This window comes from Rattus norvegicus, chromosome 10 (assembly GCF_036323735.1).
Source record: "Rattus norvegicus strain BN/NHsdMcwi chromosome 10, GRCr8, whole genome shotgun sequence".
Taxonomy (NCBI): domain Eukaryota; kingdom Metazoa; phylum Chordata; class Mammalia; order Rodentia; family Muridae; genus Rattus; species Rattus norvegicus.
This window is the reverse complement of record NC_086028.1, coordinates 4,802,217-4,829,235: the sequence shown is the minus strand read 5'-3', so window position 1 is coordinate 4,829,235 and position 27,019 is coordinate 4,802,217. Positions and strand designations below refer to the sequence as shown.

Below are 27,019 nucleotides of genomic sequence, written 5' to 3'. Positions count from 1 at the left end.
TGGTCTCAAGTCCTAGCTAATGGTAAGCATGCTGAAGGAACCTGGTGGCCCCCTTTGACTTTCGACCTTTGTCAACTGGCTAAGGACTCCTGGGAGCATACTGAGCGGACTCCCCACAACTCATACCCACCCTGCAGACACTCTGATTGGTATACTTGTCCCGGAGGTAAGAGGACACGGGAGTGCGGAGGTCCTGAGACCTTCTACTGCGCTAAGTGGGGGTGTGAGACTTACACTCGAGGATGGTGGGGGACCAAGAAGGGGGACTTAGTGGCCTTCTCCCCTGAGACTCCAGGCGAATCTCGAATTACAATAGAATTCACGGATCAAGGTAAAAACACAGACTGGAAGGTGGGGTGTAGGTGGGGGATACGGTTGTATACCCCTGGCCAAACTAACCCAGGACTCCTGTTCTCCCTCCAACTGGTGAGAGAACGGGTCAGACAAGAGATTGGTCCAAACCCAGTCCTCATGGATCAAAAGCCCCTTCCCGACCAGCACCGGCACTCCCCCTGGTCAGACCCCCACTATGGCTAAACACCACTCAGAACTCCGGGGATATCTTGACAACTCCCTCCCCGACTAGGGACCCTTCCACATCGGCCCCTCGGCTGCTAGGAACGGGAGACCGGCTAATCAACTTAGTGACCGGGGCATACTTGGCACTCAATTATTCAGAACCTGACAAGACCCAAGAATGCTGGCTGTGCCTGGTCTCTAGCCCGCCCTATTTTGAGGGTGTGGCAGTCATGGGGAATTATACTAATCAGACCACGGCCCCGGCCAGCTGCACAACCCTCCCTAGCCATAGGCTGACGTTGCCGGAAGTCTCAGGACAGGGACTCTGTATAGGGACCATACCCCCCACTCACCAGGTCCTCTGCGCTATCACCAAGAGGATCCCCACTGGAAGCTACTACCTACCAGCTCCTACAGGCACCTATTGGGCCTGTAACACTGGATTGACACCTTGTATCTCCGCCCCAATCCTCCACAGATCCTCAGACTACTGTGTACTGGTAGAAATTTGGCCTAAGGTCACCTACCATGGGCCCGAGTACATATACTCACATTTTGAGGGGCTGACTCGATTCAGGCGAGAACCAATCACCATGACCCTAGCTCTACTCTTAGGAGGAATCACCTTAGGAGGAATGGCTGCAGGTATAGGGACGGGGACCACCGCCCTCATCGAGACGGGTCACTTTCGTCAGCTACAAGCGGCCATGAATGCAGATCTAAAAGCTATCGAGGAATCCGTGAGTGCATTAGAAAAGTCCTTAACATCTTCGTCTGAAGTAGTCTTACAAAATAGGAGAGGGCTAGACATGCTGTTCCTTCGAGAAGGAGGGCTATGTGCTGCTCTAAAAGAAGAATGTTGTTTCTATGCAGACCATACAGGATTAGTGAGAGATAACATGGCTAAGCTCCGAGAACGCTTGGCCAGAGACAGAAGCTGTTTGATTCCCAACAAGGCTGGTTCGAGGGGTGGTTTAACCAATCCCCTTGGTTTGCTACCCTGGTGTCCACCTTGATGGGACCCTTTATCATCCTCCTCCTAATCCTCCTCTTTGGCCCCTGCATTCTTTTTTTTTTTTTTTTTTTAAAGATTTATTTATTTATTATATATAAGTACACTGTAGCTGTCTTCAGATATACCAGAAGAGGGCATCAGATCTCTTTACAGATGGTTGTGAGCCACCATGTGGTTGCTGGGAATTGAACTCATGACCTCTGGAAGAGCAGTCGGGTGCTCTTAACCGCTGAGCTATCTCTCCAGCCCTGGCCCCTGCATTCTAAACAGATTGATGCAGTTCATAAAGAACAGACTCTCAGTCATTCAGACGCTTGTTCTCACCCAACAATACCAGAGGGTAAGACAACAGGAAGAGATTCCTTAGAATTCGATTTGAGTAAAGGATTTTACTCAAGTCTAAAAGAAAATGGGGGAAAATGAAAGACCCACCCCATGAGTCTTAACTCAGAGCTGCAACAGGCTTGAACGAGCCCAGGCACGCCCAGATGCCTAGGGCCGAGTCACCGTTAAAACTAACAGACCATAAAAGGAAAGGAATACAGAACAGACTAGGAGTACCGGATCTGGCAGGAAGGGATAAGCCCCTAGCCCCCGACATTCAGGACGTCCCAGCCCGCACGTACTCTTTTACCATGTTACAACCTCATTCGAATATGATGCAAACCTGCCAATGTGTGTAGCTATACCTTATTACCTCATCATGTGAAATAACCAATCATATGTGAACATGTCTATATGCCTCGTTTAAATCCACCAATCCCCGTAACTATGCATCTGCTTCTGTAAGCCCGCTTCTGCTTCCCCAAACCCTATAAAAGCCCCATGCTGGAGCTGCTGGGCACGCAAGTCCTCCATAGAGACTGTGTGCCCGCAGGTACCTGTGTTTTCCAATAAACCCTCTTGCTGATTGCATCCGAGTGGCCTCGGCTTGGTCATTGGGCGCTTGGGGTCTCCTCCTGAGGGAAAGGTCCTCTCTGGAGGTCTTTCACCCTCTCCCTAAATCCAAAACAGATTGTCCCCTGGGTATTCTTGGGCAGTGTTAAAGGAGGTAATATATTAGAATATCAGAAATGAAGGTGTCTTAAAAGGACAAAAAGTCCACCATTCATGTCAGATGGCTGGTGCCTGCAGTCCTGGTTAGGAAAGTGACACTCAAGCTACACAGGAAACTGCAAAGAAGGGCTCCTAACTCTACCTGGGCAATTTCCCCCTCTCTCTGAGCCTTTTGGCCATGGCGAGAGCAAAGAGTAGGAGTCCTGCATGGTGTCTGTTTTCAGAATAGACACTTGCAGGAGATTCTGAGGTCCTCATACCTGCAGATCAAGGACTGTTACCAACAGAGCCATCTCTCCAGCCCTATTATTGTTATTATTTGAAATTTATTCATTTTATGTGTGTGGGTGCTTTGTGCACATGTGTGTCTATGCATCATGGCTGATGTCATGCCTGTGCATCATGGGCTTGGTACCTGTGGAGGCCAGAAGTGAGCATCAGTTCCCCTGGGACTGGAGATAAAGGTGGTCGTGAGATGCCTTGTGGTTAGGGATAGAACCCAGGCCTCTGGAAGAGCTGTCAGTGTTGCTAACCATTGAGCCCTCTCCAGCCCCACCCCACCCCCATGTGACAAGGGATCACGTGTATCTCAGACTGGCTTCTTACTTTACAAGAATGACCTTGAACTTCTAATTCTCCTGCCCCCAGTTCCTGACATGTTCACCACACTCAGTGTGGACTCAGGACCTTACACGTGCTGGGCTAGTGCTCTATCAGCTGAACCACATCCCTAGCCCCTACACTTAATGTTTGTTTGTTTGTTTTCAATTAAAAAAAATGGGGCTGGAGAGAAGATGGCTTAGAGGTTAGGAACACTGGCTGTTCTTCCAGAGGACCTGGGTTCAATTCCCAGCACCCACGTAGCAGCACACAACTGTCTGTAATTCCAGTATTTAAGGGATCTGACACCCTCACGCAGACATATATGAGGCAAAAAACCCCCACCAGTGTACAGTGTACATAAAATAAAAATTAAATCCTAATAATAAAAACTAGGAAAAGAAAACAACTTTTATGTGTGTGTGTGTGTGTGTGTGTGTGTGTGTGTGTGTGTGTGAGAGAGAGAGAGAGAGAGAGAGAGAGAGAGAGAGAGAGAGAGAGAGAGAGACTGTATACATGCAGTAAAGAGCATCGAGTCCCCTAGAAATGGAGGTATGGGTAGGTGTAAGCTATCGTGTGGGTGATGGGCACTGAGCCCAGGTCCTCTGAAACATGCCCAGTGCTTTCGAGCACTGGGCCATCTTTCTGGCCTCCTCCCTAATTTTTTTCATATAGTATATTTTGATCATATTTTCCTTCCCCCAACTCCTCCCCAATCCTCCCTCCCCTCTCTTTCCTACCCTCCTTATGTTCTTTTTCTCTCTCTTTTAAAAAATCAATGGGTGGAACAAAAGCTCAGTGGTTAGGGCTGGAGCACTGGCTGCTCTCCCAGAGGACCGGGTACAGTTCCCACCACCCACGTGGCAGTTCCAGGGGATGTGACACTCTCTTCTGGCCCCTGAGAGCACTGCATGTACATGGTACACAGACATATGTGCAGACAACAAACGAGCGTGCACAAACGAAACCCAGGAGCACACACACAAACCTCCACACATATGAGGATCAAAGCAAACTGGTAAAAGACCAACAGAGACACAAGCTTTTAAAAATACCGTTGAGTTTGCTTTTTGTTGGTCAAACTGCTCCTGGACCTGGGCCTACCCTGAAGGGTAGTTAATATACCCATGAGACTCCACTGGAGAAAATGGATGTTCCCTTTGCCAGTGGGCATCAGTTACAGATAGCTTCTTAGTTAGGGTGGGGAGTCCTTCCCCCTTCTCAGTACTGAGACTCATCTGGTTTGAACCTGCGCAGACCCTGTGCTGCTGCCACCGTCTGTGAACTCAGACATGCCTCAGTCCTGTGGAGTGAGTCTGGGAGGCACCTGTTGCCTTGGAGTCCTCTGTCCCCTCTGGCTCTTGGAATCTTTCTGTTACCTCTTGCAAATAGATCCCTGAGCCTTGAGGGAAGCCAGCCTCTACATTTTATTAACTAATATGAATTAATCACTTTCCTCCTCATGGATATGTAATTAAAATATCCTAAGCCCCGATAAGAGTGTTTTCTAGTTGTTGCTTATGACTAAAGCAGCACACGCCATGAGACAGCATAGTCTGTGGCCTGGCTCGGCGGAGCTTTGCAACATTCCACGGTCTGTAGCACCACCTCCATCCCAGCTGCTACTGCGGGGGTCTAGTGCTGTCACTTCAGTGCTGATGGATTGTGTCGCTCAGAGAAGTCCAGAAGTAGCTTACTTTCAAGGTCAGGGCTCTAAGACACAGGAGCAAACTGGGGATGACGGCACACACCTCTAGTCCTGCACAAGTTTAGTGGGGACAGAGACAGGATTGGCAGTAAGCTCGGGCCGCCTAGTGTTTCTAGTAAGATCTTATCTCTGAGACCTACCCCATGAAAACGGCAGTTGGGAGATGGCTTACTGGGTAAAGTGCTTACTTCAAAACCTTGAGTACCTGTGCCAAGTATGGCTCCTCAGGTAAAGGTGCTTGCTAGGACCCGCATGGTTGAAGGAGAGAAAGAACAGGCTATCTTCTGACCTCCATACATGACAAAAATAATGAAGCATGATACGAACACCAGCAACGAAATGAGAAGCTGAGTTTGAATCCTCAGCGCCACAGAAAGGCAGCATGGTGGTGCCTGGCGCTAACACTGTGCTGTGAGGAGGACACAGGACAGTGTTGGTGGTTTGCTGGCCAGCCAGGCTAGCACCAGCTGTGAGCTCTGGAGAGACCTTGTCTCAAAAAGATAAATAACACACACACACACCACACGGGGGAGGGGAGTAGGAAGGAGGTGTGGGGGGGAATAGGGCAAGACTAAAGTTCAAACAAGCTAGAAAGCAAACTGTGGAAGATTTCCTTGGGCCGCATATGAACAGCCCCACAGAGACTCACCTTAGGCACTGCTGCCACCAGGAGTCCAGATAAGTAAATGGCTGTACTAAACCTTGTCTTCCTCAAGACTCACTGAGAGTCACTGTGAGCAGTTAGGAACCAGTCACAAACCTCCCTGTGCTCTAGCATATGGTGTGGGTATCATAGGACATCCCCAGATGAGCCCCAGCACCACACATATGGAAACAAGTAACAAAGGCTGTTATGTTTTTAAAGTTGCTTTTGAAACAAGGTCTCACTGTGTGGTCTCTAGGGTGGGTTCCTAAGGACCAGTGCCACAGGCTCTATCTTGTCTCGATTGTCTCTCTAGAGTTTCAGCCTTGGGGTGTTGGTTCAGCGATTAAAAAAAAAAAAAAACCAAACAAGTCTATTGAGGCTCCTTAGGGCTGCTCTCTCTGGTTCCTCTTCTCCCTCAGGGCTGTGATTTTGATATGGTTTGAGTGTGTCCCTCAAGAGTTCATGTGTCGGATGACGATGTAATGATGTCACACAGGGACAGCTGCACCTCACCATCAAGTGTGTGGTGACACGCTCTAATCCTCATGCCTTGAAGAATATAGAAAGGTCTCAGGTTCAAGACCAGGTTGTGCTCCAGAGTGAGACTTTATTTCAAAAAATCAAAACCAGTGTGGATCGTGGTGATACCCACCTAATCCAAGCACCTAGCAGGCTAAGGCAGGGGGATTGCCATAGGAAGAAGGTAATCCATGGCTACAAAGTAAGATCTTGTCTCAAGGAAACAAAAGGAAAGCAAGACTGATGCGACATCCAAGGGGATGGAACCCCATAGTGCATTCCAGGCTGACCTCAAGCTTGAGATGCTCCTGCCTCAGCATCCAGAGGACTGGCATTAAAAATGTCCTTATGTGAACAACAATGCCAAGCAACCAGAGCTTCCAGGGACTAAGCCACTACCTAAAGACTATACATGGACTGACCCTGGACTCTGACCTCATAGGTAGCAATGAATATCCTAGTAAGATCACCAGTGGAAGGGGAAGCCCTTGGTCCTGCTAAGACTGAACTCCCAGTGAACGTGATTGTTGGGGGGAGGGCGGCAATGTGGGGAGGATGGGGAGGGGAACACCCACAAAGAAGGGGAGGGGGAGGGGCTAGGGGGATGTTTGCCTGGAAACCGGGAAAGGGAATAACATTCGAAATGTAAATAAGAAATACTTGTTAATAAAAAAAAAACCAAAAAGGTCCTTATGGCCAGCGGTACTGGCACACGCCTTTAATCTCAGCACTCAGGAGGTTTGAGACCAGAATGGTCTACAGAGTGAATTCCAGGACAACCAGGGCTACACAGTGAAACTCTGTCTCCAAAAACCAAAAGCCAAAACCAAACCAAACCCAACCCACCCCCCCAAAAAAAATCCAGAAAACCCCCAAAACCAACCAAACAAACAAACAAAACAAATAAATAAAACAAACAATAAAACAAAAATAAAACCCAAACCAAACAAAGACTGCTACAAACTTCTTTATGGGTTTGGGTAAATGACTCAGAGGTCAAAAGCACATGCAGCTCTTGCAGAGGACCCCAGTTTGAGTGGCTCATCTGTGATTCTAGATGCAGGGGACTCAATGCCGTCTTCTAGCCTCTATGGACATCTTGCACTCATGCACATATTCACACAGACACACACAGACACACACACAAAGACACACACACACAGACACACACACAGAGACACACACACACAGACACACACACAGACACACACACACACACACACACACACACACACACACACACACACACACACACACATGGTTTTTTGAGACAAGGTTTCTCTGTGTGGCCTTGGCTGTTCAGGAACTCACCTCACTCTATAGACCAGGCTGGCCTTGAACTTACAGAGATCTACCTGCCTCTGCCTCCTGAGTGCTGGGATGAAAGGCATGCAACACCATGCCTGGCTATATACATCTTTTAAAAATCCTTCATAGAGTTGGGAAGACAGTTTAGTTCTCTAAGTATTTGGGGTTGCAAGTGAGGATCCCAGTACAGGTCTTTAGAACACACGTAAAGTCAGCATAGTAGAACACATGTGTAACCCCAAAACTCCTATAGTGAGGTGGGAGGAAGCAGGAGAAACCCCCAGAGGGTTTGGGGCCACCTAGTGTTAATCCCAAGAGTCTCAAGAGGAAAAGCAGTTCTTCGAGTTTGAGCCAAATTTGAATCAAACTTTAACTAAATCCTGACCATAATGGGCTCTGGCCAGGTCCACTCTCTGGAATCCCAGCGAGTAGTGACAAATCACGTGTCGTAGGGGCTTTTTAAGGGCAGACTCACATGACCACCACATTTCCTATGTGGCTTTGTTATTTTCCAAGAACTACAACTCCCAGGAAGCTACCTTGCCCCTGGGTAGGTGGGGCTTACAGGTTGGGTTTCACTCCTGCATTCCCCCTTGAGTTGCATCCTTGGTCAAGCCTTCAACTCTATGATGGGTACTTGTTTATATCAGGATTTAGTAACCACCAGCTTCATGATACCCAAATAGGAACTATCATTTAGTTACGATATCAATGATGCAAGAGCCAACAGAAATTGGCAGAAGCCGGAGGGCCTGGGGCCACAGGCTCTGTGGTGGCTGACATCAGCGTTACTATGTAGGAGGAGCCTGGAAACATGGAGGGAGCACCAGTCATTTATTTCATTCCGGTTCCTTTCTGTTGTGGGTTTGACCAGAATCCATCCTGATCAGGATTTAATTAAAGCTTGCTCTAAATTTGACTCAAAATTGTGGAACTGGTTCTTCTCCTGAGACTCCGAGGATTAGCACTAGCCTGGTGTACACAACTACAGACGAGGGATGGAGACTCAAAGCAGCAGAAGGTGTGTTCTGCACCCAAGGGTGTTTACTGACCTTCCCATTTGTGCCACAGCACATGCACATCCACACAGTTTTCTTTTTTCAAGATGGGGTTTCTATGTAACCCTGGCTGTTCTGTAACTCACTCTATAGACCAGGCTGGCCTCCCATTCAGAGCTTTACCTGCCTCTGGTACCCAAATTAAAGGCATGCCCAGCCGCCCTACATACTCAAACTCCATTACGATACATACCAAAACATTTCCAAGGAAGACTCTTTGGTAGGTTGTTGTCCAAAACTAAAAGAAGTCTCAGAGAACCCGAAGCCTTAGCTGGGCTCTCCAATGGGCTGCTCAACCCCAGAATGGTTAGCTTCTTCAACTTCAGGCTTCAGAGAGACTTGTGGGTCTGGAGTTGGAGGAGATGAAGTGGGTTAGGGTTGGGATCCTAGGTGGGGAGGGAGGGTTCTCAGAAGTCCTGCTGAGCCTGTCCTGTAATGTTAAGTCAACCTCCAAGACCTCCTTTCTCCCCTCCTTCCTGCTTCTCAGATCTCAGCTAGCCCTCCAAATCTTGGCTTGCTTGTGGGGATGAAATGGCTAAATGGCTCTGGAGTCATCTCCAGGCTGTCTCCTAGCTTCTGCAAAGATTCCCTGTGAAGTTCAGCCACTCTGAACTTGTTCTCTCTGTACCCAAGGATGTACCATGTTCCATCAGCCCTTCAGAATTTTTTCAAAGTACTTCAATTTGATCTGCAGGATGTCTCAATTGTTCCCAATTATGAAGACAAATGAATCAGAGATGTTTGAATTTCTCTTTTAATCACTGACTTCTCCCATGACTCTTCGTCCCCCCCACTGTAAACGAGACAGTGAGTGCAGGTTGAGAACCACAGCAGCAGCATCGGGTTAACCTGACAGTCTGAGAAAACCCCTCCCATCTGGTATTGATCACCACATCCAAGACACTGTGGCAGGCACCATAGGACAAGTGAGTTCCTTTTAGATGTTTTCCCTACCATATGGGGTCTAAACATTTAACTAGGGCTGCTGATGGCTTAGTGGCACTTGACCCCAAACCACACCCACACTCTCTCTCTCTCTCTCTCTCTCTCTCTCTCTCTCTCTCTCTCTCTCTCTCTCTGTCTTTCATGCACATGATTAATCAATCAATGTAAAAACAACATTAAAGCAAAAACTGGACTTGATGGTACAGGTCTATAATGTAAATAATTGGGAGCGGAGGTTTGTGAGCTGGGCTGCAGAGTGAGTTTGAGACTAGCTTGGACCCCAGTTTGAGTGGCTCATCTGTAATTCTACATGCAGAGGACTCAATGCCATCTTCTAGCCTCTATGGGCACCTTGCACTCCTGCACATATTCACACACACACACACACACACACACACACACACACACACACACACACACACAATTTATATTTTCTATAAGCCTTCAATAGCACAGTAGCTATGAAGCTGCCTCCCCTCCATGTTAGAATCTACTTTCCTATCGATAACCCCCAAGTTATTACTTACAATGTTTATCTGGACTGCTCTTAACTCCAAATGGCCAGCCCTCGGGGCCACATTGTCCTAACCCATGGCAGCTTCTTCTTCCCGTTGTGGTTCTCCTCTGATCCCAAGCTGTGGAACCCTAAACCCTCCCATGTCTCTTCTTCCCAGCTATTTACTGTTGGTATCTTTATTTACCAATCAGAAATAACTAGGGGCAGGGTCACAGGGGCTACAAGCAGATTCCAGGTCTTTGGGCCACATTTAACATTACAACAGACAAAACCTCAATAGTAACGGACCGAACCTCTGAACTGTAATGCAGCCCCCATTAAATGTTTCTTTATAAGAGTTACCTTGGTCATGTTGTCCTTCTACAGCAATGAAACCCAAAGTAAAACAGAGGTCATCCTTAGCTACATAGAGATTTCAGGGTTGGCCAGGGATACACAAGGCATGTCCCATTTTTTTTTAACTAATGATTTAGAAAGCACTGTTCAGTGGGAAGGAAGTCTTCCTCCTACAGTAGATTCATCCCTTCCCCAAGAGAGCAGCTACTCTGAGGTCTTAGCATTTTTCCGGGTGAAACCTTGGCTTGACTCTGGCTGTAAACAGAGCAGGGTATCTGGTTGGCAAGGTTCAGTGCCTTACGTCTTTCACTCACTGATGTGTCTTGTACTGACTACACACACCGTTCTTCTTCATGACTGTACTGTAGTTCATACCAAGGTCCCATTGATGGTTCCTTGCTTGTGAACGCGTGGCACTTTAGTCAACATGCTCATACATGTTTCTTCAGTTCCCTAAGCAAATGCATGGCCTACACAGTAGTGCTTTCTTAGTTTAGTTTACGTTTGCGTGTCCCTGTGTGTATGTATACACATGTGCAGAGACTCTCAGAGTCCACATTGGGTGCTTTGTAGCTAGAGTTCCGGTGCTCGTGAGCTGCCTGAGGTGGTTTGCTGAGAACTGAACTTGGGTTTTCTGGAAGAGCACCGAGCCATCTCTCCACTCACTACAATAGTGCTTTGATCCCCCGCCTTAGTTAGGTTTACTATTGTAAGGGTCCATGATTTGCTGAAGAATGATACCCTGAACTCAAATAGTAAACGCAAAGAGTGTTTTATCCTGCAGAGATCCAGCATGCTGGGGTCTCCCATTACCAAGATAAAGAGGCTTGAAGGCCTGATTTAAAGCACATTAGGGCATTCTGTCCCTTATTCCATCTCTAGGGACATTCCATTATGGGGCGTGGGAATGGGAAACTGTTCTGAGGAGGTCTGGAAATGGTTGCTGAGGAAGTCTGGAAACTGCTGCTGACCCACAGTCCTTGCCTCAGGCCAGGTGGCAGGGCAGCCTCTGAGGCCTGGGCTTGCCCAGCTCTTGGAAACAGAGATTTAGGCCTAGTCTCCTGAACAGCCAACTTGAAGCCTGTCATGGAGTCAGCCTAGCTTTCTCACTACTGCTGTGATGAAGCACTGTGACCGAAGCCACCTGGGGACTGTCTGACTTAGGGTATCTGTTGCTGTGAAGAGACAGCATGACCACAGCAACTCTTTTAAAGGAAAGCACTTAATTGGGGTTGACTTCCATCCAGATGTTTAGTTAGTTACCCCATGGCAGACATGGTGCTGGCGAGGTAGCTAAGAGTCATCTGGATTTGCAGGCAGCAGGAAAAGAAAGATAGAGAGACAGACTGACAGAGACAGAGCCTGGGCCTGGTTTGAGCATTTGGAACCTCAAAGCCCACCCCTAGTGACACACTTTTTCCAACAAGGCCACTTCTCCTCCAATAGTCACACCTCCTAATAATGCTGCTCCCTGGTGACCAAGCATTCTAATCTATGAACCTGTGGGGGCCATTCCTATTCAAACCACACAGAAAGGAAAGAGTTTATTTCACTCACAGTTCCATATAGCAGTTCATAATCAATAGCAGTGAGGACAGGAACTCATGCAGGGTCGGAACCTGGAGGAAGGCCATGGAGGGTGCTGTTTACTGATTTGCTCTACATGACCTGCTCAACCTGCTTTCATATAGAACCCAGGAGCACCAACCCAGGGATGGCACCACCCACAATGGGTTGGGTCCTCCTCATCGATCACTAATTAGGAAAATGTCTCCCAGGCTTGCCTACAGTCTGGTCTTGTGGAAGCATTTTTGTAAGTGAGGGCCCCTCTTTTAGATGACTTTAGCTTGTATCAAGTTAACATAAAACTAGCCAGTACATCCCTCTCCCCTCACCACACTCCAAGACACTATGGCTTTCTTGTCTCCACCTGACTTCTTGGGCACACCTCATACCAAGTGCCTCCTCATCCTCTTCACCCATGTTTAGGGCTCCAACATTAGTGCATCAGACCTGATCATATGCAAAGTGTATCCACTGTGTAAGCCTCCCTGAGATGCTCTTGCTGTTTGGCTGTGAGCGGCTATCATCCTGGTGCTCTCTTGCTTCTCCAACTGTTCTGGTCCTGCTGTTGGCTTGTCTTTCGAGGTTCCATTTTGGTAGGAGCTGAGCATATAGGACTTCCTAGATGAGCCACTGCTGCCCTCAGTGATCCCACTCTCTTGATACACTGTCACCTCCTGTGGAAGAATCTGACTTTAGATCCATTTCTTCATTGGAATTCTGTTTGTTAATGAACTAATGTGTGTGTGTGTGTGTGTGTGTGTGTGTGTGTGTGTGTGTGTGTGTGTGTGTGTTTGTGGTGGACATGTGTGAAGAAGACAGAGAGGACACTGGTGTCTCCTCTATCTCTCTCCACCTTTTAAGACAGGGTTTCTCATTGAATTGGAAGCTCATCCTTAAACTGCAAGCCTCCTCTCTGCGTCTGCCAAGTTCTGAGATGACAGGTATGCACTGTCCAAGGCAGGAAGAGAGCGTTGTTAGTTTGAGGACAGCCTCGGTCACATAGTGAGTATGAGATCCTGTCTCAAAAAATCAAAACACAGAAAACAAGCACACCAAAATAAAAACAAGAACAAACAAACACCCCCCCCAAAAAAAAAACCCCAAAAGAACAAAAAGAAAGAAAACCTACCTGGAAAAAACAAAACCAAATAAATAAAACCCAAACCAAACTGAAGTGATTCTGATTAAGTAACAAGGAAAAGGCATGAGCAGATCTGTTCAGTCTGCCTGCCTTCTGTCCCTGTCTCTGTAAGGAGTGCTGTCCATCAGGGCTGCTCAGAGAGAGCGCATGCATCTCTCCATACTTTAGGACATGTGGAAAGCTGCAATTGTTTTTAGGCATCTGAATCACAAACCATTTTCTTAACTGCCCATTATACTTACAAAGACGTCAAGGGTGGAATGAACACAGGTTTTGGCTTATAAAATGTATTACAATTGGTAACTTATAATTGTTATTATTAGTATTAGTATTGATAGTAGCAGTTGTTTTTGAGGCATAGCCTGGCTGCTCTGGAACTTGATATGTAGACTAGGTTGGCCTTGAACTCATGAGATCTGCTTGCCTATCTCCTGAATGCTGGGATTAAAGACATGTGCTACTATGCCATGTCGACATATATGTTTAATTCGTGTATACCTTTGTTTAACCCTGTGAGTGCAGGTATATAGATGCATGTGCCTATGTGTGTTGGAGGACAGGTGTCAAATGTCTTTTATGACTCATCACTCATTCCTTTGAAACAAAAGACTGTCCCTTAGCTGAAGCTCTTGTTTTATCAGGTAGGCTGTAAGCCCATAAATCCCAGCTGAAGTTATAAGTGTTTTATGTGTGTACTGGGATTCCAACACTGGTCCTCGTGACTGCCCGAAAAGTGTCCCTAACCCACCAAGTCATCTTTGTAGACTGAGTACATAATAATCTGTCCTACAGAGTATCTACCCAGGCTTCCAATAGGTAAGCCACACAGCCCTTGAAGTTTCCAGGATAAGGCAATGGCACGGATTCATTCATTCATTCACTCACTCACTCTCTCACTCACTCACTCACTCACTCACTCACTCACTCACTCATCATTCATTCACTCACTCATTCACTCACTCACTCTCTCACTCACTCACTCTCTCACTCACACTCACTCACTCATTCATTCATTCATCATTCATTTATGTTTTTCAAGCCAGAGTTTCTCCAGGAAACAGTCCTGGAACTTGTACTGTAGACCAGGCTGGCCTTGAAATCACAAAGATCTGCCTGCCTCTGCCTCCTGAGTGGTGGATTAAAGGGGTGTGCCAGCACAACCTAGTTCAATCATGTATTTTTATTTTTATTTATATTTTACTTTATGTGTCTGAGTGTTTTGCCCACATGTATGTCTGTGACCATGTGTGTGCCTGGTCTCCATGGAGGCTAGAAAAGTGTAGTGGATCCCAGGGGCTGGAGTCACAGATGGCTGTGAACTACCATGTTCACAGGGTGCTAGGATTCAGAGCCAGGTCCCTTGTCTGTCCAGCCAGTGTGATTGCTGAACCATCACTTCAGCCCCTAAGGTAGTCTCATGACAAGGTTGCTTCAGTGTAGTTCAGTGGGCCTCACTACCCATGTGCTTTTATCCCATGCTTTGGTGGTGGCACACATCTTTAATCCCAGCACTTAGGAGGCAGAGGCAGGTGGATCTCTGTAAGTTAGAAGCCAGCCTGGTCTACAGAGTGAGTTCCAGGACATGCAGGACTACTTAGAGAAACCCTGTCTCAAAAACTAAAACAGGGCTGGGGATTTAGCTCAGTGGTAGAGCGCTTGCCTAGCAAGCACAAGGCCCTGGGTTCGGTCCCCAGCTCCGGAAAAAAAAAAAAAAACCTAAAACTAAAACAATTTTTTTTTTGAGACAGGATCTTGTTGGCTTTCCACTGGAGACCGCCTTGCCTCTGCCTCGTGGGTCCTGCGGCTATAGGCATGGCTCCGTGACACTCAAGTTTGAACCCTTAACTCCGACTTTACAGATCGCGTAGGATACAGCATATGTGCATGAGCCGTAAGTCCAAGTCTCCAATCATCTCCAGGGGATGGTAAGGCTCGCTTCTTTCTGAGGATGTGTCTTGGATTATTGTTTTTGTTTTTGAGACAGGGCCTCTCTATGTAGCACTTATTGATGAAGCTGGCCTCAAACTCACAGAGACCCACCGGCCTCTGTGTCCGGAGGGCTGGGAGTGAAGGTCACACCTCTGCACCCGCGGGGATGCTATTAACTGTCAGGACACAGTGCCCTCAGATGAGCCCCGTCAACCTCCTGCTTTAACTCAACTGCCAAAGGACACCTGGTAGCCAGAGTTGACAGCTCCCTCCTGTCTGTCCTCTGGGTCAGCCACTGCCACCACTGGCTCCAGCCTCCAGTTTGTCTTCCCTGTTGACATTAGGTATGTAAGGGATGCAGTCCTCGTCTTGCCTGTCTTGTCATACAGCCCCAAAACAGATGATCCATAAATGGCAGCTGGACTTTCAGCTTGACGCCCCAAGCTTGTCCACATTGCAACTGCTACCTGGGTGGTGACTCTCCTCTATAAATAGGTGGTTTCTGTTTCAGGAATGGTTTGCTGTGATATACCCCTCTGCTGCCCCGCCCAAGCCTCTTAGAAACGGAGGATCAGAAAGAGAGGTATTCAGATCCTCCACCCCGATACCTGCAGCCCTCCTAAGAGCAGTCAGGATCTTTCTCTCCACAGAGAACCTGCTGTCCTTCCACACTCTTTTGTCTGTTCTTCCCGTGTCTTTCAGTGCTCCAGTCCCCCATGGCTCAGCGGTGCTTCCACAGTGAATATTTTGACAGTCTGCTGCATGCTTGCAAACCGTGTCGCCTGCGATGTTCCAACCCTCCTGCACCCTGTCAGCCTTACTGTGATCCAAGTAAGTGCGGCTTCTCAATAGTTGCTTCTTGGTGGGGAGCAGTCTCCTGACATGCTGCCCATCTACCAGAGAGCAAATGTTACAGAGGAGATGGGGAGATTTTTCTTTTCTTTTCCTGAATCAAAACCAGAAAAGATAATTTAAATGTCTCCTGGATCAAAGGGAATTATTCAGAACCAGACTCAATTTTATTTATCAGCTCTTAATTAAGTGGTACTCAGAATTTAAAAGTCAACCAGGGATGGGCAGTGCATGCCTCTAACTCAGTGGTTCTTAACCTTCCTAAGTGGCAACCCTTTGATAGTTGCTCATTTGTGGAGACCATAAAATTATTTTCATTGCTACATCCTAACTGCTTTTGCTACTGTTATGAATCATAATGTCTGATATGCAGGCTATCTGATATGCGACCCCTGTGAAGGCAGCGTGGGCTAGAATAGGGTCCTGTCCCATAAACAACGAAAGGAACTGAGCTGGAGATGAGCTGGTGGCGCACCGGGCTAGCATGCACACAGCCCTGGGCTCTGTCCCAGCAGCCTGTATGGTCGTGGTGCTGCTGTAACTGCAGCACTTACATAGGAGGTGGAGACCAGAGGTCCTCCTTGGATACGGCTGGGTTTGAGGCCAGTCTGATTGACAGGAGACCTTGTCTAAGCCCAAGTAAGATGCTCATGAGTATGCACTAGGGAGTCGAGTGTCAGGAAGGTGTGAATCCTGAGCCCTGGCTGCATTGCTTTGTGACATTCCTTTGATAAAGGCATGACCAGCTCAGTGAGAGGGACGTACATTTTGTGACATTCCTTTGATAAAGGCATGACCAGCTCAGTGAGAGGGACGTACACGGTTCTCTGGATCTTCTTGGGCCTGACCTTGGTCGTCTGTTTGGCACTTTTCACACTCTCTTTCTTGCTGAGGAAGATGAACCCGGAGGCCCTGAAGGACAAGCCTCAAAGCCCAGGCCATCTTGACGGTGAGTCTTGGAATCTATTTCTGTAAGGGCAGCTCTTCCAAGTTTCATTTCCTTTTCTTTTTTTAACTTTGGCTTTTTTGTTGCTGTTACAGCACTTTCAAATGTGTTAGTGGGTAGTTACTTGAAATTTTGAGCTGGAAGCGGTGGCACATGCCTGTCATCTTAGCACGTAGGGAGTGGAGGCAGGAGGATCAAAGGGGTAAAGGGGTGAGGGTCATGCTCAGCTATTGAGTGTGAGCTCAGGCGGGGCGAAGAGTCTCCAAGATGACAACAAACCAAGCCTACCACTGTCCCCCAAACAAAACAAAACAGAGACATTGTGACATCGACCCCTACTTTGCAGGGCTCCTTTCAAGGCCCATCCCCCCAGTTCTCTGGGTAACTGCCTTTGAGACTTCTCTGGAAAGTGTCTTTGACTCAATGTAGCACACCAATGAGATATTGTATCGATACTGGACCACAGCCTGGTACTCTCAGGCAAAGAGTATTTGGCAAGATCCATGATCTTGGTTTTAATACAATTCAAATGTTTTACTGTGAATGTTTTACTGCCCAAAATGCTGAAACTGAATAACCTGGTTCACTAGCCATCTCAAGGATAATTATTAAGCAACAGAGTGCCAGTCTCAGGGAAGTAGATGCTCAACTTGAGGGCCTCTTAGGCTAAAAATGTCTTTATAGCACTGTTCTCTGTGAATTGATTCTTAGACACACAGCAGCCATGGTCCTGAATCCTTTTTCTTATGGTGTGTGTGGTGCATGAAAGTGAGCGTGCACAGGCTCGTGTGCACATGAGGCTACAGTAGGACACTGGTTATCTCCCTCCGTTACTCCCTTCCCTGTTGCCATGAGACAGGCTCTCAGTGGGGCAGAAGCAAGGGGTTTCAGCTTTGCTGTCTCGGTCCCACCTCTGCCACTGGGAGGTTACAGGCACATGCTTGTCACCAGTGCACTAGAGATTTAAACTAGGGTCCTCATGCTGCAAATCTGTATCCACTAAGCTGTGTTCACAGCCCTTGTCCTGCTTCTTTAACCATTTTGTTTCTGCAAAGCACCTACTCCATTTGCTTTCCTGTGCAGCAGGAGTAGCTAGAAACTCACTCACTCTTTTCTCCATGTGGTCTGGTAGACAAAAGAATGCATTTTCATTGTTTTTAAAGTTATATGTATATGTGTATGGCTGAGAGTGGTTTAACCAAAAGCAGGAGCCCCATGGCTGCCTGACCTGGAATGGTCAATGAGTTGATTCAGAACTGGATCACAGACTAGATGTCATCAGGAAGGGGCTTCATATTTTGTGCATGTGAGCACAGTACCTCTGGATGGCAGAAGTGGGCAGGCACCAGATCCCCTCTAGCTGAAGTTACGAGTGGATGCTAGAGACTCAAAGAATGGTATCGTCTCTTAACCACTCAGCCACCTCTTCAAACCTAGAGTGAATTTTTTTTTTTTTTTCTGGGGCTGGGGACCGAACCCAGGACCTTGCGCTTCCTAGGTAAGCGCTCTACCACTGAGCCAAATCCCCAACCCCGAAATTTTTTAACATACAAATTGTACATATAAAAATACATGACATAATGTTCTGAATACAGACACATAGGGAGACAGTGACTACAGTCAAATGCATCCACATCTTCACACAGTTGACCTTTTGGTGATTGGGTCTCATGTATCACCGCTGGCCTTTGACTCTGTATCTCAGGACTACCTTGAGCCTCTCCAGTCCTCATGCGGCCACCTCTCTGGGGCTGGCTTTACAGGTGTGTACTATCAGTCCTGGTTTGTGCTGTTCTGGGGTTGAATCCACAGCCTCCTGGGCAGGCTGGGCGAGCTCTGCCAACGGAGCTCCATCCCCAGCCCTGCTCCATTCCTCCTGGTGGTGAGGGTGGCTGGTATCTACTCTCTGCTATTTGAAGTGCTCCAGTGCTATCCAGTCACCTTGTCACACGCTGGCTCTACAGATGCAGCTTATGTAACTGCAGCCCTGGACTTCCGGCCACCTGCTTCTCATTTCCCCCACCTCCTCGCCTCTGGTAACTACCACTCTGCCATTGTTCTGTAAGTGGCTTCTTTTGCTTCACATGGAAGCAAGGTCAGGCAGGCTTTTCCCTTCCACTTTTTGTGTATTTCTAGAGCAACTCTGAATTAGATGTTTTATTATTTATTTTTATGTATGTGGGTGTTTAGTCTCATACATGTGTGCGTACTACTTGTATATGCAGTGCCCCTAGAAAAGAGTCCCCTGGGATGGGAGTTACACACAGTTGTGTGCCACCAAGTGAGTGCTGGGAATCGAGTCCATGTCTTCTGCAAGAGCAGTGGAGCTGTTAGAGGCTGAGCCATTTGTCCAATCCCTGAAAGATGTTTTAGAAGATAGTTACACTGTGGAATGTTGAGAAGTAGCTTAGTCTTCTCAGTGTGAGCGAGGGTAGGTGCACACCCCAGCAAGTGTGGAGGTCAGGGCATAACTTCCAGGAACCGATTGCCATCTTCCACTTTGTCTGAGGCAGGGTCCTTCTTGTTCTTTACACTTTGATGCAGTTTCCAGGATAGCTGACTTCAAGCTTCTGAGGCGATTCCCCTGTCCCTGCCTCTAACCTCACCTCAGAGTTGGAATTACAGATGCCTGCTGACGCACCCGTTTTTGGTGTGAATTCTGAATTCAAGTTGTCGGGCTTGTGCAACAAGTACTTTTTCCAAATAATGTTTTCCCAAATTAGGCTGTTCTGGAACTTGTTTTGTAGACCAGGCTGGCCTCAAACTCAGGGATCTGCCTGCCTCTCTCCCAGGTGCTAGGATTAAAGGCATGTGCCACATGGCTACCAGGTGCAGCAAGTGCTGTTAAAACCCATTCTTTACAGATGTGTACTGGAGACAAACTGGGGACTTCTATATGGGATCAAAGGAAATTCATTTAAGAATGACTTATGCAGGAGTATGGTTTTCACCTGCAATATCAGTTCTTGGAAGTGGAAGCAAGCACGTCACCAACAGTGTGGACCCATGAGTTGGAGAGACGCTCAGTGTCTAGGCGTACACGCTGCTCTTGCAGAGGAGCAAGGATTGGTTTCCACATCCACATGGCAGCTCATAACCTTTTGTTACTTCAGTTCCAGAGGATTCAATAACTCTTTTGCACCAGGTATATACATGGTACACTCACGTATGTGTAGCAAACACTGATACACATTAGAGAATAAAACGAGTTGGAGGCCAGCCTGGGACACGGCGATTTCTAGGCTAATGTGGGCTACAGAATGAGATCCTGCTACACACACACACACACACACACACACACACACACACACACACACAACGTGCTGGAAATGCCCTGAAGATGTCATATTAGGAAAACTAGGAGATGGCAGACAGAAGGACCCATCTTTAGGGCCTGGCAAGCTGTCCAGTGGAGAAAGGAACCTGCTGCCAACCCTCTTTGGGCTACTGAGTCTGATCCACTCCCATAAGCTCTCCTAATGTTCACAGGTGCACTGTGATGTGACCCATTCCATCACAATAAATGAACTCAGAAAAGTACCTTCTATATTCTTTTCCCCTCTGGTATTGGAGACTGAACTTGGGGTCTTTCTTGAACACGCTAGCTCCAAACGCTTCCTGCCGCAGCCTCCTGAGTGGCTGAATGACAGGTATGTGCCACTGTGCTCAGCTTTTGTGCCTGCATTCCAAAATGTCACTCACAGGGTGACTCAGATGTGCTGTGACATATGGCAATTTCTTGTGTAGGATGAGGTCAAATCCTCAAAACTTCCAATGGTCAAGTGGGTGACAGGTACATGACTAATCCAGTGTGGGTCTTTAGAACCAGTCACATGCGCAGAGCACTCAGATAGCAGCTGCTATCCTGCACTCCAGCCTGTTGTCTCCGTGTCCCTCCTGATGTCACATTTTGTAGTTTTTATAAAGTCTGGTTGTGTACATTCTCATGTGATATATCCTGAGATTTAAATGTAGTCAACGTAAGACAGGAGTTGAAGTCTCCATATTCTGGAAAGCAGCCTGCCTCTCAGTGTAGGACACCCTCACTCTTGGTCTAGTATTGCTTTGTGTCCTGCTGTGCATGCTTGGCACAGTGGTACCACAGTGGTACCAGTGGCATTCAAGTGAAAGCCTGCCTGCTTCTGTATCTTCAGGATCCGTTCAGCTGGACAAGGCCGATACTGAGCGGACTAAGAGCAGGGCTGGTGACGAAAGGATTCTTCCCCGAAGCCTGGAGTATACAGTGGAAGAGTGTACCTGTGAGGATTGCATCAAGAGCAACCCCAAGGGTGATTCTGACCATTTCTTCCCACTTCCAGCCATGGAGGAGGGGGCGACCATTCTTGTCACCACGAAAACGGGTGACTATGGCAAGGGTATGCCAAGTGCTTTGCAAAGTGTCATGGGGATGGAGAAGCCAGCTCACTCCAGATAATGAGCTTTCTAATTGGTGGGATGTGAAGCTGCTTTGAGAACCTTTTGTCAGAGGGAGAGCTGATGGTGCTTTAGAATGACTGTTTATCAACTGAGAATACAGCTTTTTGTCCTTTAATTTTTATAGCTGAACTCTTGTCTATCTTTATTTTATACGCTTTGATTGTTTTGCTTGGTTGTAGATGTGAGGGTATCAGATCTTGCAGTTATAGACAGTTGTGTGCTGCCATGTGGGTGGTGGGTGGTAGAATTTTTGACTAAACTAAACCAACGCCAGGTGGTGATGGCACACGCCTTCAATCCTAGCACTCAGGAGGCTGAGGCAGGCAGAACTCTGTGAGTTTGAGGCCAGCCTGGTCTACAGAGCTATGTCCAGGACAGCCAAGGGTACACGGAGAAGCCCTGTCATTCCCAGAAAAAAAAGAGAGGACCAGGAAAGGAAAGAATCAAAAGCTCTTCACCATCAATAGGCCCCTATCTGTTTCTGCTGAGGCAGTATATTTCAGGACAAACTGGATTCTCCTGATGGCCAAAGAAATTCTGCAAGATTGTCCCATGTTTTTCTGTAAGTAGAAGCCAAGCTAATTCTGTGTGCAGTGCAACAGGTGTTAGCATGCTCAAACAAAGGCATGTGCTACTGCTAACTGTGACAAACATGAACCTGGTCCTGTTTTCAGTTCTAGTGCAGGTGTGTGCCATCACTATGTAGGTTTAATAGTGCCAGGGACTGCTCTAAGTCATTTTACACATACCAAATACTATAAGGAAGGTAGACCATGATAGACCATTATTACCTCCACCTTATAAATGCTGTCAGGACTAAGGGTGTGGCTTAGTGGTAGAATACTTGCCTAGCATGCTCAAGGTCCTAGGTTCAACCAGCTTACACACACACACACACACACACACACACACACACACACACACACACACACGGTGGAGGGAGTGATCATATTTCTGATCAAGAGCCTAAGTTCTCCAGGCTGGATGATTCCAGCCTCAGTCTCATACCCGGCAGGGAAAATAATCTTTCAACTCCAGCTTTAAAATAAGGCAAAAACCCTGGACTTCTTTTTTTTTTTTTTTTGGCAGAGCTGAGAATCGAACCCAGGGCCTGGCACTTGCTAGGCAAGCGCTCTACCACTGAGCTAAATCCCCAACCCAAACCCTGGACTTCTTAGTTGCTGTGAATTTAACTCGTATGTTCTCTCAGCACCCATCTACCTTTTCTCTCACTGTTGCCTAGAGTCACTTGAACAACTTTTGTAGCTCCCTAACTCACTGCCATTCTCCTCAGACCCATTACAATTCATTTTCTTTCTAGAAAGGTGCCCCCCTCCCAAGTTCACCCACCCAAGTACTTCAGGCTGTAACTTGATTCTTCTGTGAGTGCAGGGATTAAAGGTGTGCACCATCAAACCAGGATTGCAAGTGAGGTTATTCTTAAAGTCTACTTCTGACTGTATCACTGTGCTCAGTGCTTAAATTCTTGCAATGGGCTTCTATTCTGCATCCATCAGGAGAGACAGGCAAGAAAGTACAAACTCTCCTGCCTGCAAAAGGGCATTCCTAGCTTTCAGCATCCTGCTTCTCAACACCTATTTCTCATCCTGTGCTCCAACCGACCTTTCCAGGGATGGGCTTTGACCTGTTCCCTCTGGAATACCTATACTGGGCTTGGCCTAAAGGAGAGACTTTCTGGGATTGCTCATCTGCCACGGTGGCCCATTACGCACATACACTGATACACACAGATTCTCTTTGTGGTGCTGGAGATGGCATCCAGGGCCTTGCGCATGCTACCCCACTACTGGGCTATCTCCGCAACCCTGTTTTTACTTTTTATTTCGAGAGTCTCGAGAAGTTGCCCAGAATGGCTTAGAATTCACCTTTTGTTTTGGTTTGTGAAGAGAGTTGAAGCTTGGGCCTCATGCATACAAGGCACGTCCTCTCCCCAGCTTTTGATCTCTTGTAGCTCAGGCTCCTCATCCTCTTGAATGCTGGGATTTAAAACCTGTACCACCAGGCCCTGCAGGCTCATTACTCTTTTCTTCCTCTCTCTTCTCTTTGAGACAGTCTCAAGTAGCCCAATCTAGTCTCGAACTCGCGATGCAGTTCAAGGTTGACCTTGAACTTCTGATCCATCAGCCTTGTCCGGAGTGCTGGTTTGACCAACATGCACCACACTACTCCAGGCTCTGAGTACACTTATCTCGCATACCCGTCTGGACGTCAGTCTAAACGGATGTCTTCTGCCTGGCTCGGGGAGTGGGAGGTATTTATTTTTTGAGGTGCCGGCTATCTTACTCGTCACCCTGGGCCTCGACTGGTCGGAGTATTTTGGTTCCGGGTCGGGAGGCGGGCTCTCGGAAGGCCCTGCTTCCGGGGCGGGGCCAGCGGGCGGGGCGCGCGTTCTCCAGGCCTGTGTGGAGCTTGGCGGCTGCAGACGCGGCGGCGGCGGCGGCGGCGGCGGCGGCGGCGGCGGCGACGGCAAGGCAGGCGGCGGCAAGGCAGGCGGCAGCCCCGGGAGTGGCAACATGAGCGGTGAGTGGCGGCCCCGCTGCTGTCACCCGCCCGGCGGCGCCGCTGCAGCCGCACTCTCCAGGCCCGGTATCCTTACACCCTGCAGACCCCCGCGGGGTCCCTCGCAGGCTCGGAGCCCTGGCCGGGAGTTCAGCACAGCTTCCACTATCCCGGGGCTGGCGCTCCTGTCCTTTCGCCTCATCCGTGACAGCCAACTCTTAGAGCAGAGCTTGCTCCCCAGTCCCTTCCCAGACCCTTCGAACCTGCCGACCCCCTTGACAGGTTTCCACACCCTGGATTCTCAGATCTCTGATACTTGCCTCAGTCCTTCTTTCTCCCGTGACCCCCCTGGGATCCAGCTCCAGTTACCAGCCCCTGGTTTTCAGTCATTCTCTGCTCCAGGTCTCTTATCCCTAGGGACTCCTCTTTCTCCAAAGGCAAAGAGCGTCTCTAGATCTCGACCCCTCTGTCACCCAGCAAAAGAGAGCGACAGCTGCGGGTCCCCAGAGATCTCAGTGTTAGGGCAGCTTTGTCTTCCTCCTTCTTATTCCCTGCACCTGTGTCCCCAGAGCTGGCCCATTAGCCTCTCAGCCTGCCTCTCGCAGCCTTTTGTATTTGGGCTGTTGGTTCATGTTCCAGTTCTCTAGCTCATCATTTGAAGTCTCTGGTTGTGTCCTGCAGCCTTTTCCTTCTTGCCCAATGCTGAACCTAAATGGGGCTGATGTGTTGCCCAAGCCAATACCACCAGTAGGGAGGTAGAGCAGGTGGGGAGGCTGGAAGTGAGAGGAAGGTGCATGTGGATGGCTTGTGCTCAGTGTTACTGAAGTTTAGTCCCTTGTCGGGAGTCTGTGTCTTCGAGCCTCCCTCTCAAGAGTCCTGATGTTTTGGTGCTAAGTCATTCCTGGGTGTTGCTTGTGGAGATGGGAGTGACTCAGGAGAGGCTTGGTTTGGCTGTTGATTCTCCTGCTGGATACAGGGATCTGGATTCCCTTAGAAGGACCCGCCTACCCTCATAGTTCCTGTTTTTTCTTACTGTGCAGCTGAATGTTAGAGTCCTTGCACCCAGTCTCTAGACGTTCATTCAGGTGTTTCATGGGGGTGGAGAGGGTGCTAGGGCAGAGGAGCAAAGGAAAGTTTTTAAAGATTTATTTATTTTATATGAGTACACTGTAGCTGTCTTCAGACACACCAGAAGAGGGCCTTGGATCCCATTATATATGGTTGTGAGCCACCGTGTGGTTGCTAGGAATTGAAATCAGGACCTCTGGAAGAGCAATCAGTTATCTTACCCTCTGAGCCATCTCTCCAGCCCCAGAGGAAAGTTTTTATTTTTATTTTTTTAAGTTATTTTTGGGATCTTTAAAAAAGTTATATGTCTTTTGTTGTTCAAGATCAAGGTTTATGAACTGTGATCCTATTGGTGGGACTGGTGGTGGTGATGGTTGGGAGGGTTTCCAGGTTACCTGCATCTGTCAAAGCCAATTACTGGGTCTGAGTTAAGGTTTTAGATCCTTGAACACTAATGATACCGAAAACATTGTGTGCTAGCATTCAGCAAGAGGTGATGGAGTTCAATGTACTCGGTTCAAATCCTGATTCTACCACATAAAGATGTATAATTTTAATTAATTTAGTGTGTGTGTATGTGTGTGTGTGCATGTGTGTGTGCAGATGTGTTTGCATGTGCACATGTGTAGGAGGGTGGGAAATCAGGTTTGGCTGTCTTTCTCTACTGCTCCTTTGTTTGTTGAGATAGGTCTCCATAGGGCTCACTATTCCAGTCTGGCACTAGAGTCTTGGAAATCCTCCTGTGTCTGCCTCAGCCCACCAGTACTGGAGTTATAAGTATGTGCTACACGCCAGGCACGAGTCCTGGAGATCCTTACTCAGGTCCTCAGGCTTGAGCAGCAAACACTTTCCCGGGTGAGCTATTTCTCTGTCCTTTAAAGCTGTGTGAATCAGAAGACTAAGGTAGAATTTGCAGCAAATCGAGGAGACACGATAGCATCTGCCTCCTAGACTAGTAACGATTTTTGGTTGCTCAGCTAAATGATTGGTGTTTAGTCCCTTAACGGGGCTCGTTGTTACTGTTTCCATAAAAGTGGAGTGAAAACCGGGGACAGGCTTGCTTCTTAGTCCCTCTGGGACAGTGGTGGGAGCTAGGCAATCTGAAATACTTTGTGATTCCGAAGGGTAAACCCAGAGTCTCATGTATTGCTGAGCCTGTGTCCTCTCACCAAAGACACCCTTAGTCCTAACCTTTTCCTTTTAATGTGACCAAAGGGCCTAGATGCCTGGAGTAGAAATTCTTTTGCTTTCATTAGAGGAGGAACTGAAATTGAGAAACCAAGGGAAATTGGCCAGTTTATCTTTCAAGAAGACACTTAGTATCAAAACTCCGGCTCAAGCATTTGCAGTCAGCTGATGACCCGTGTTTCCCCCTGGGACCCACATGATAGCCTGAGAGCATGCAGGTTGTCCTCAAGAACACAGAAACACAGTGGCATGCATGTGGATATGCAAAATAAATTAATACAAATGTAATAAAAATTCAAGGGAAGTTTTAAAAAATCATTAGGTCTAAAGCCAAACAGGGCATGTAAAAGAGACCAAATGACCCTTTGGAAAGAGCGACTGGAGGCAGGAGCCTCCTTTCCCCTACCCTCTCCAGTGCAGGGTGCATATCACATCTGGATTTTCCTGCTATGTGTGTTTCATATAGATCCTTTGTTCCGGTATAAGTAAGCACAGTGTTGGGGTTCAGCCTGGATTTGTGGTTTATTCCTTTTTTTTTTTTTTTTTTTTTTTTTTGGTTCTTTTTTTCGGAGCTGGGGACCGAACCCAGGGCCTTGCGCTTCCTAGGTAAGCGCTCTACCACTGAGCTACATCCCCAGCCCCTGGTTTATTCCTTTTTGAAATAGTGTTATTGATTCAGAAGGGTGGAAGGATAGTGTAAGGTCAAACACAGACCCTATTCTGCTAAACATGTGCTTCGTACTGTGTCCAAGCTCAGGGCACTTTTGTTTCCTGAAGACTGTGGTTGAAAATGACACAATCCTACCTGCCTTGGAATTGATAATTGATGCTTAATGAACTTAAGTGCAGGAGAATTTTCCATTCTTAAGAAGATTTTCCTGCCAGGTGTGTGGCAGTGGCTCAAGTCTGTCATTGCAACACTTCCAACACTGGATTACCACACGTTTGAGGTCAGCCAGGTCTATAGATCAGGTTCCAGGCTAGCCTGTGATACACAGTATATATCCATCTCAATACGTGAGACACTGCCAATGTGGAATTGTATAATGAACTCTGTTTTCTTACCTCTCTGGTAGTTACAGCTGGTTGCTAGTTTGTCTGTGTCCCTGCCTGCTTCCCACCTCTCTCCCAGGTACCATGCCACT

General features: G+C 47.7%; 2 protein-coding genes across 4 annotated transcripts in view; both read left to right on the top strand.

Moving 5' to 3' along the window:
* Positions 1-15,378: 15,378 nt before the first annotated feature.
* Tnfrsf17 (TNF receptor superfamily member 17) lies at positions 15,379-21,213 on the top strand. 2 transcript variants are annotated; one of them, XM_017597054.3, is made up of 4 exons: positions 15,379-15,446; positions 15,566-15,694; positions 16,506-16,664; positions 20,816-21,213. In XM_017597054.3, exons 2-4 carry the CDS (start codon positions 15,580-15,582, stop codon positions 21,094-21,096), a joined length of 555 nt encoding a protein of 184 aa, XP_017452543.1. In that variant the 5' UTR covers positions 15,379-15,446; positions 15,566-15,579; the 3' UTR covers positions 21,097-21,213. The 2 variants fall into 2 exon arrangements, with proteins under 2 accessions (XP_017452543.1, NP_001099231.1); NM_001105761.1 differs by lacking the exon at positions 15,379-15,446 and having other exon boundaries at positions 15,464-15,694; positions 20,816-21,212.
* A 2,340-nt stretch (positions 21,214-23,553) lies between these two features.
* Snx29 (sorting nexin 29) overlaps positions 23,554-27,019 on the top strand; it is a 413,817-nt gene continuing 410,351 nt past the window's right edge. The window contains exon 1 of one of the 2 annotated variants that reach the window (XM_039086859.2): positions 23,554-23,639. Coding sequence is in view for 1 of the 2 variants with exons in the window: in NM_001109526.2 (NP_001102996.2) it covers positions 23,633-23,639 (7 nt within the window). In the remaining variant the exon portion in view is untranslated. The remainder of the gene's footprint in view (positions 23,640-27,019) is intronic. The other variant, NM_001109526.2, reaches the window with a different exon arrangement.